At 51.8% G+C, this 8,862-nt stretch overlaps 4 protein-coding genes across 4 annotated transcripts in view; 2 read left to right on the top strand and 2 right to left on the bottom strand.

Annotated features, from left to right (window-relative positions):
* Positions 1 to 81: 81 nt before the first annotated feature.
* Pmar_PMAR016113 (hypothetical protein) lies at positions 82 to 2,388 on the top strand (the record flags this gene model as incomplete). Its single annotated transcript, XM_002765273.1, has 5 exons — positions 82 to 777; positions 837 to 954; positions 986 to 1,326; positions 1,451 to 1,675; positions 1,765 to 2,388. The coding sequence occupies 5 exons, from the start codon at positions 82 to 84 to the stop codon at positions 2,386 to 2,388; spliced, it is 2,004 nt and encodes a 667-aa protein (XP_002765319.1).
* Positions 2,389 to 2,678: 290 nt separating this feature from the next.
* On the top strand, positions 2,679 to 4,383 carry Pmar_PMAR016114 (hypothetical protein; the record flags this gene model as incomplete). Its single annotated transcript, XM_002765274.1, has 6 exons — positions 2,679 to 3,010; positions 3,056 to 3,158; positions 3,198 to 3,540; positions 3,617 to 3,720; positions 3,751 to 3,820; positions 4,334 to 4,383. 6 exons carry the CDS (start codon positions 2,679 to 2,681, stop codon positions 4,381 to 4,383), a joined length of 1,002 nt encoding a protein of 333 aa, XP_002765320.1.
* A 1,853-nt stretch (positions 4,384 to 6,236) lies between these two features.
* On the bottom strand, positions 6,237 to 7,238 carry Pmar_PMAR016116 (Centrin-3, putative; the record flags this gene model as incomplete). The annotated part of the gene is made up of 7 exons (XM_002765275.1): positions 6,237 to 6,286; positions 6,521 to 6,590; positions 6,637 to 6,680; positions 6,729 to 6,806; positions 6,853 to 6,922; positions 6,974 to 7,078; positions 7,125 to 7,238. 7 exons carry the CDS (start codon positions 7,236 to 7,238, stop codon positions 6,237 to 6,239), a joined length of 531 nt encoding a protein of 176 aa, XP_002765321.1.
* Positions 7,239 to 8,423: 1,185 nt separating this feature from the next.
* Pmar_PMAR016117 (hypothetical protein) overlaps positions 8,424 to 8,862 on the bottom strand; it is a gene marked incomplete at both ends in the record, with an annotated part of 822 nt that continues 383 nt past the window's right edge. Inside the window, one exon of the mRNA XM_002765276.1 lies at positions 8,424 to 8,487. Within this exon, the coding sequence (XP_002765322.1) occupies positions 8,424 to 8,487 (64 nt within the window). The remainder of the gene's footprint in view (positions 8,488 to 8,862) is intronic.

Consider the following 8,862-nt stretch of genomic DNA (forward strand, 5'->3'; position numbering starts at 1 on the left):
AGTCCAAAGGGTAACCGGAAGAAATCTAAAAGGACAGCGACGCCAAAGACTGCTGAAACTACGAGTACTACCGACAGCACCATGTCCACGGGCAGGGATACGCACGAGGATGCACCTACAGTGCGTCCTCCAGCGGTGACTTGTATCCGTACCTCTTCACTCCTCAACACTGGTAGATCGCGCAAAGTGGCTGAACGGCATACCGAGAAAAGTCCTACGCATAGAGCCGAGGCTTCGCGAGAGGAGGTGCCGACGGTTGGCTCCGCGAGAGAAGCAACTGCTGTTGTGAAGGCGGAGCCTACTCGGCGGGAAGAGGCGAGCACAGCATTAGTGAAGGAGGAATGCTTGGGGCTACGAGGAGCAGTGGTAGTGCCAAGGAGATATGCCGGGCGAACACGTACCGGGGCCGTTGCCACTGAGTGTAAGACGGAACGAGTTAACGACCCGGTGAGAATCAAGACCGAGCCGGAGGTGGCATCTCCCCCGAGTTGTGATTCGATCGCCACTGTGATGGGCTCGCTGGTGGTGTCTTCATCGACGTGTTCTGAGAGGGGGTCCACAGTCTGCACTGGTAACGATGTAGGGGACTCACTGGAGGAGGGGAGCAGGGAGGATGGGGGAGTAGAGGAGGAGGGCAGGCAAGGTGACAGGAGAGCAGAGGAGGGCAGGCAAGGTGACAGGAGGGTAGAGGAGGAGGGCAGGCAAGGTGACAGGAGAGCAGAGGAGGGTAGGGAAGGTGATGGGGGAGTAGAGGAGGGTAGGGAAGGTGACAGGAGGGTAGAGGAGGGCAGGCAAGGTGACAGGAGGGTAGAGGAGGAGGGCAGGCAAGGTGACAGGGAGTAGAGGAGGGCAGGGAAGGTGATGGGGGAGTAGAGGAGGAGGGCAGGCAAGGTGATGGGGGAGTAGAGGAGGAGGGCAGGAAGGGTGATGGGAAATCAGAGGACGGCAAGGAAGGTGATAGAGGGAGAGAGCAGAGCAGGGATAGGGGAAGAGGATAGAGGCGAAGATAATATGGAAGTAGAGGAGGAGGGCAGGGATGATGGAGGAGCAGATGAGGATAGAGGCGAAGATAATATGGAAGTAGAGGAGGAGGAGGAGGGCAGGGATGATGGGAGAGCAGATGAGAATGGAGACGAAGATGATATGGAAGTAGAGGAGGAGGGCAGCGGGGTCGACAAGGTTATACTCGAGAAGGGTGGCGGTCCTAGAGTAGGGGAGAGTGGAGTTGATGGGAGAGTGGATGTTGGCGCCCCACCGAACACCAAGCCGGCATCTGGCATCATCATCACCAACACGACAGAGGCTACGTCAGCTCTGTTACCGGCTGTTACAGCCTCACTTCCTCGCCAAACCATAGCTGTTCCTCAAAGTGATCCGCGACCATCCATTGCGGATTTGAAAACTCCTGATAAAAATAATGAGGCTGTTCTTCCGGACCATAACCGCTCAGGAGGGGCATGGTCTCGAGGGGGAGAGAGCTTCTCCCACGGGTCGTCCAAGCGGGGGAGGAGTCGAAGCCGAGGCCAACGCCGACGATCACCTTCTTCTCATCGACATAGTCGCCAATGCTCTGGAAGGAGGAGAAGTTCTTCACATCATCAGCATTATAACCGTCACCACCAGCATACGCGGCACGGCAGGTCTGATCATACTAGAACAGCATCATCGAGCAGACGTAGCGAGGGATCAACTTCTCCTAGGCTTTGGGTCTCCCCCAAGAAGATAGTTCTGGCCAGTGCGGTCCGCGGGGCCTCTACCCCTCAGGCGGGTACTCGAGATGTGAGGGGAGAAGCGGTTGAACTCGGTGGCAGTACTCAAGCTGGGGGACAGGAGAAAACTGTGGTCGGTGATAAGAGAGATCGTGTTAGGATTTCGACCAGTACTGCTGCAGTCGCCAAGACTTGTGGTAAGGGGAGCGATAGCTGGTCTCGGACTGTGGTGCTGAACCCGCGGTATAGCCGAACTGCTGTTGGTTCGGGTACCTCAACGATGAGTGTTGGCACTACACAGGTATTCGATGGGCGTCAGGGTGGATGGTCGGGCCCGTGGTCCAATTCGTATGCGCCCGCCTCGGCTTGTTACTCACGTAGTGGCGGTCCCTCGAGTGTGTACTCCAGCTTTGGTCGGTATGCATTCACTGAGAGAATTCCTCCTCCTCCGCCTCCCCCTCCTCTGCCCCCTCCACCAGCCCCCCCTCAGTCGACCACCCGCTGGCCGCCGCCACCACGTGGGAACTCGGGTGAGTCCTTCAACCATGAGTTCCAGAAGGGAGTCTTGGTCGCCACTGAGGCACTGATATACGCCTTTCACTTCTCTCAGGCATCTCCCCATCTCCTCAATACTATCGCTCCAGTAGGAGATATCCGTCAAGGAATTAGCCGTAGATGATGAAGCCTCAATGGAGCTAGATAGACATTTCACCACTAGTATAAATGTTTCTATGAATACCTGAGCTCCTCTTGTATTACTACTATGAAGGGTGAGCAATACAACTAGGGGATAGTTCCGATAGAGCAGGGAGGAAGACTGCGTGTTGTTGACGGGTTTTCCCCTTCCTCGACTCCTCGTCCCCCTCATATCGATGGACCATTTGATCTGTGGGCGGTCATTTTCATCTGACCTGCTTCCTCTACAACTGAGCATAGTAGGTGCAGAATGTGTAGTTTCTGGTTCAATTAATGGCTACTGGACGGGATACTATGGGGCAATCAGCCCTCACCGCGGCTGCAGGCGCGGTTTGGGACCATCATCGTCGTTGCTGGGCTTTAGAGGCGCCAGCTGATACAGCCAAGGCACTGTTTAAGTTTAAGGTGGATTCACCCAACCATAGCAGGACGCACTGTATCGCCTGCGAACGGAAGATATTGGAGAACGACTTGAGGATAGGGTACCCGGCAGAGGACAGGTTCAGCGCGGAGGGAGTGCGCTCCTTATTCCTACACGTACACTGTCTACCGGAAGAGCTCGTCTCGAATGATGAGGGTCTTGCTAAGCTCTGCCGTGATCGAAAGTGAGGACGACGAAGTGATCAATGAAATGGCCTGATGCCTTGCAGTTCCGCCGGAATCCAAGCATGGCTAGCTGGTCACGTTGTCGGCTTCGAAGCCTTGACTAAGAAGAAGAAGGCTATGCTGGTTCAAGGCTTCTGTGAGACGCAGGTGAGCACGTTCCACGAATGCGGGTGGCATCTCCTTCAGCCTCCGGCTGCTCCTGCCGCTCCTATGAGGTCTTTGAGTCCGTCGGAGAGTGAGGAGCCCCTAACGAAAGGTCAGTGTGGTAGTTCTGTCAAGAGTACAGAGAGGCAAGTTAATCCGTCGTATGCTGATGTTTGTGAGTCTACTCCTGCACTCAAGTCCATCGACAAAGTTGCAAGGGAGCTGTTGCCGGAATCACCGATAGAAACACCCGGTCTGGCCGACTGTGTTACTCCTGTGGCCCCAACGAATGACAAATGCTCCAAGTATCTCGGGGCTTGGAGATTGACCTCTGGAGGATGCACTTCGGGGGATTCTGCATCTGCTGATCACAAAGACCATTACAGTACAGCTACAGGCGAGCAGCATAAACCGGAATATCTCGGTTCTTGGCGTACTGAGGCGGCGAATTATCCTGGCAGTAACTATTACTCTGTTGGAGCACCTGTTCGCCTCGTCCCCAGCTACAGATCTGGACGGAAAGGACACCACAGCGAGCCTTACTGGAGTTATGGCAAATCATACGGTAGACTCCTGTGAATAACTTGTTTGGTAGGTTTTCGAGCAGGTAAGGGCACGTCACTCAGAGCGCGTCGCTAATGGTGTGACGGAGGATAGCAACTCAGGTGATGAATCTGCCTGGTATTGGCATGTAAACATTTCTTTGTTTGTGCCGTTCATCGTTCTGTCTTGAAGTCGATGCCTGCTAGCAGGGCCAATTAAGGGGAGAAGGGTTTCTGCACGGTTCTTGGGTGTAGTTAGGGTATTGCTATGAGTGGAGTCATCAGTATCCACATTCAATTTGAAATTTTTCTGCATAAGGTTCCGAATAATATTGGCCACGGACTGTCATCCGTAGATTTCACAGATCTCGTGACCTGATAATGTCCCTCTCGCTCTGCGGCTTCAGTCGACCGTACGTGTCGACTGCTGTTGGGTCTTGGTGTAGTCTGGTGTGCCCATTCCGCTCTGCTGTGCATTAATTATGAACTCGGAGTAAGTTGGTTTTCATCGACAGTTTGGCCGAGTGGTCTAAGGCGCTGGCTTAAGGCGCCAGTCCGAAAGGGCGTGGGTTCGAACCCCACAGCTGTCATACATATTTGGTGATCTATGGCTCTTTTCTCTCACCTTTCCTGTAGGCGACTGCCTTGCTGAACGAATCACGAACTCGGGTAAGAAGCCTCAATGATGGAGCTTAGCGAGTCGAGTGGAGATTTGAAACCTTCATGAGAGACATGTGCAGCGCACATTGTGCACGCAAACACGTATGTCGTTAGCGGAGCCGTGAACCGTAGTGTTGAAAGAGTCAACTTGACCTCCAGCGTTCCTTCAACCAGGCCATCAGCGAACCTATTCTAGAGTAAGTTTGAGAGGCAGTCGTTGTTGTTCCTTTGATTCCTCTCCCAGCAATAATCATTCTCCTGTTATCAGCTCAGAAGGAATGCCGAGTGCCACAGCATGAATCGACCACATTGTTGGTGTTCTTAATTTCGCGTCGTATCGATAAGGAAGTGGTGTACAGTATTTAGTTGCATGCTCCTTTATATTTCAATCGGATCACCTACTGCCGTATTGAGTTCGTTATATCATGAATCCTGAAGTGGTACGTTCAAGACGATACGATGATCTTATCGGAATCGACGACGCTCATTGTTCGCTACGAGTGCAATCGATACACCTCGCGACATCGTCACCCGATGGCAACTGATCAAAGGGATCAATAATGCTCAGCTGAAAGTGTGAACGCATAGTATACGTCGAATACACAACATGATTGGAGACACCGGTGGCACCAATCCAGCGTCACGATGGACCCACTATGGAACTCCACTAAAAATCAAAAGTTTTGACTCAAAACTGGTGGCTTCATTTGCGTGATGCGAACCCTTGAAAGCACTTGTCCGAATTCGGTAGGTTACCTTTACAAGGTCCTGTCTCCGCGTATACTGGTTCATACCAATCTGTTTGCCAGTCAGGTTTCTCGCTTTTGGGATCCGCATTCCAAACACGTTGGACGCTAGCAGTGCTGCGGGGTTCCTGTATATGTATATGTGTATATGCTGCGGGGTGTGTGCGCACCTTCCCTTGTGGGAGAGCGTATCACTGATACGATCCACCACTGACACGGTATCAGCCTGTCCGGCCGAGGGCCTATTGAGCGCCACCTTCGCTCAAATGTAGCTCCACTGTGGAGCTCAATAGCGCCGAGGACAGGCGTACCGCAAGTACATGTTTTTAACAGATAAGGACTTCTTTTACCCAACAAGTGAGTGTACACTATTCCGAGTGACGACGTCAAAGAGGACAATACTATATAGATCATTGTCGACGCTATCCTTTTTACGTTATTCGTATATGCGGAACTTTCTTCATTTCATCGCACTTTTTCTGTAAATTTTCCTGTTCGACTTGTCATGGACGTGACCCCGCACTTTTAAAGATGCCTATGCGGACCCATCTATGAGGTGCGAATTCGTGGGATTGGAACTCGGATAACTTGGTCAACTTGCGTTGTCACAAGCACCGTTACACACCAATGAGACTAACTCGCCTCTCGGGGTGAAATCGAAGAAACAGGTTTGGGTAGGTGCTTAAGGGGCTGTCTACTGCTCGGGAGCCAGTATAAGCCGACTTCTTTGGCTTGTTGGGTACCGCAATTATCCTGACGTAGCTGCAAATTCGGTGACAGGAGTCCACACGAGCCTCCAAAAGGTTTCATCCATTCGAACCAATGTTATGCTAATCACCGTAATGGTGACACCGTCTTATCATATGCCCCTGATGGATGAGTTGTCTGTCATCCTCTGTATAGTATCAACAGGTGATTCATTTCTCTCGAGAGATATCGTCTCCTGTCCCTCGGTGCCTCAATCGTACATGTGTTCCTCTCTCTATGAGATTCCAACATCCCGTAAATTGCACATTTCTGAGGTGTCCCTAAGTGGTCCTCTCGAGCGCACTTCACGTCAACTCGACAACGGATGGGAGTATCGTGCAGTGGGAATAGTCTTAGACCGCAACACGCAATGGATATACTCTCCTTCAATAAAGTGATGTCTGTTTCATAATAGCGATGAACTCCTCCTCGTTAACTGACAAGCAACACTCAAAGGCAGCGACAAATTTGAGTGGCTTCTAACTAGCAGAGACGGTGATGGAATATACGTTCTCAGCTGAGCCCAAGAAGTTTACGGTAGAAACGTACAAAAACCAACAAGAATTGCGTTAAATCTCTCCAAAATTTATATTGTCGCCAACACATGTAGTTGACCATGTGCATATTTTCCCACACTGAATAGAGAGATGGTATTGTGAGTGGATCTCACTTTCACCGTCCTGATCTGTATCGAATTCGTCAATCATCGCCTGTAGTTCATCATCCGAGAGGTTTTCTCCCTAAAAGTCTGAAACTGCCAAGTGAAGAGCCAGAAGATGAACTTACCAATTCTCTCGCCACCCGACGGAGGTTCTTCAGAGAAATACGACCTACGATAACTGCTTGCCCAAGCCGACCCGAACTCACGATATTCTCACCTGTACCATCATCATCAAAGAGCTTGAAGGCCTTGATCATCTCTTCGGTTGGGTCTCTATCGGCGTATTTGCTTGTCACTAACAGTTCCCAATACACACAAGGCGACTCATCTTACACTCCTACTGATCTCCAAGTAATCATCATAACGGATCGAACCCGTTTGTTGACGATCATAGTCTCTCATCAGCTCCAGCTACAGCAAAGCTTCCACAACCAGATGATAATAAGAAGGACCGTCACTCACCACTTCAGCCTTTTTCACATCAAAGCCAAGTGCACGCATGCACACCTTCAGTTCGTGGTAATCGATCGATCCACTGCGACTGGTATCGAAAAGATCGAACGCTTCCTAAGGCACAGAGTAGCTGAGCGCCTCCGACGAGGGCCGCGCGCACCTTGATCTCCTGTTTCTGTTCCTCGCTGATCTCGGGCCTGCGACGTCTCGTACGGTTCCCTGCGGTACCCGAGAGACCGAACCCTCCGGAGTGGCCGTATAGTGAGGAGACCATGGGAGAAGGAGGAGAAGAATCCGACTGTGTGAGAGCTGAAGGATGCCCCCACTCCGAACGATCATCTGATGTTGAAAAGTAGTACACTCAATTACACGGGAAATATCGTGGTGCATTGCGGCTCGATGGGACCCCTCCTCCTAGGGGAAAAGAGTCTCCACAGGGACAAAGACAGCTTTCCACAAGTTCAAAGCGGACTCCCTCTTCTCCTCGATTGACAGCATAGTACTCACAACCGCTTGAAGTAAATACGGTAGCTAAAATCGAGCCGCAAGCCTCACAGGCCGGCCTTAGCCATAGTCGGCCCTGTGCCAAACACTGTCGAACGGCAGGTCCAGGAACCACCCAAGGTCGGGGATCGGGGTACTTTATATCCGATATGATCCACCCGTTTAGAGTCATGGGCAAGCCGGTGAAGACCAGGGGGAAGTCGTAGCTCTGGGCTAGCTGATCGAGATACCGCAGGGCCAGGTTGAGGACCCCCAAGGGCTCGAACTCAACTTTGAGAGAAGTCCAGTCTACAAGGATGACCATCCAGCCTATTGTAACTGTGGTCGTTGGTCGTTTGAGATGTTGATTGTGGAAGTCACGAAGCGCCGCGAGGAGTGACGCTGCAGAGGGCGTTGTGTAGATGAAAACACCAGTAGTGACTTCGGGCATGGCAAACACCAGGGAACTGTCGAGGATGCAGACCTTCCCGGAGTTGGAGGTCCATCGACGAACAGTCATGACAAGGACATCAAGAATTGCAGTCTTCGACCGGGGGCCGAGGAGGAGGAGGGTCACTGCGCCACCACAGCTGCAACTAGCCGATAGGATGGGCAGTATGCGAGGTCTCTGCCGACGAGCCAATACGCTGGCGAAGAGCTCTCGATCTGGTGGGGGACCGTACGGGCTCATTTCCGTAGGCGTCGAGGGCGAACTGGACTCAGTCATGGCGAGAATGACATATTAAAAACTCCCTGCTTTGGAGGCTCCAAGGGGAGACAGAGAAAATAACTAGAGACCATCGCAACAGTACGGAGTCGGAAATTGAAGTGGTTACTTGCTGATATAACTATCGGATAAATTCATCTTCATGTAAAGGGCTAACATTCATAAGTATACGGTTAACGATCACCAGTTATCATCTCAATACGATAGTAGACATGGTTGCATTCGTAAGGGCAAACCGAGGAAGATTCTTCAACGGTGATGCTGAGGGTGACCACGATGATGAGCAACCACGACCACTCCGTTCTCCACCGGGCTGAGTCCAACCAGGGCGCCGGTATATTGTCCAAGTTGCTGATGCTGAGGCTCAGTGAGAAAAGGAAGGGGTGGAGGATTCCATACGATGGCCTGCCAGGTGGTCTTTGGAACGCTTCTGATTGGCCACACTGATCGTAACCGAGTCGTATCGTGAAGGAGCTGAGGAGTCGTTCTCTGCTATGAAGCCACCGATAGGTTCCTCCTAATGTCACACCGTCGTGCCCCGACTTGCCCCCTCCACTGATCTCCCTTCAGGAGTTCATACAGGATTCTTAGACGGGAGGTTGACCGCTTGAGGCTCGATCAGTCTCGACCTTCGCTCGCCATGAATATCAACGGAAGTTTCTTCTTGATGATGATGAACATCGAGCTA

Source organism: Perkinsus marinus, assembly GCF_000006405.1.
Source record: "Perkinsus marinus ATCC 50983 genomic scaffold scf_1104296975560, whole genome shotgun sequence".
Taxonomy (NCBI): Eukaryota; Perkinsozoa; order Perkinsida; family Perkinsidae; genus Perkinsus; species Perkinsus marinus.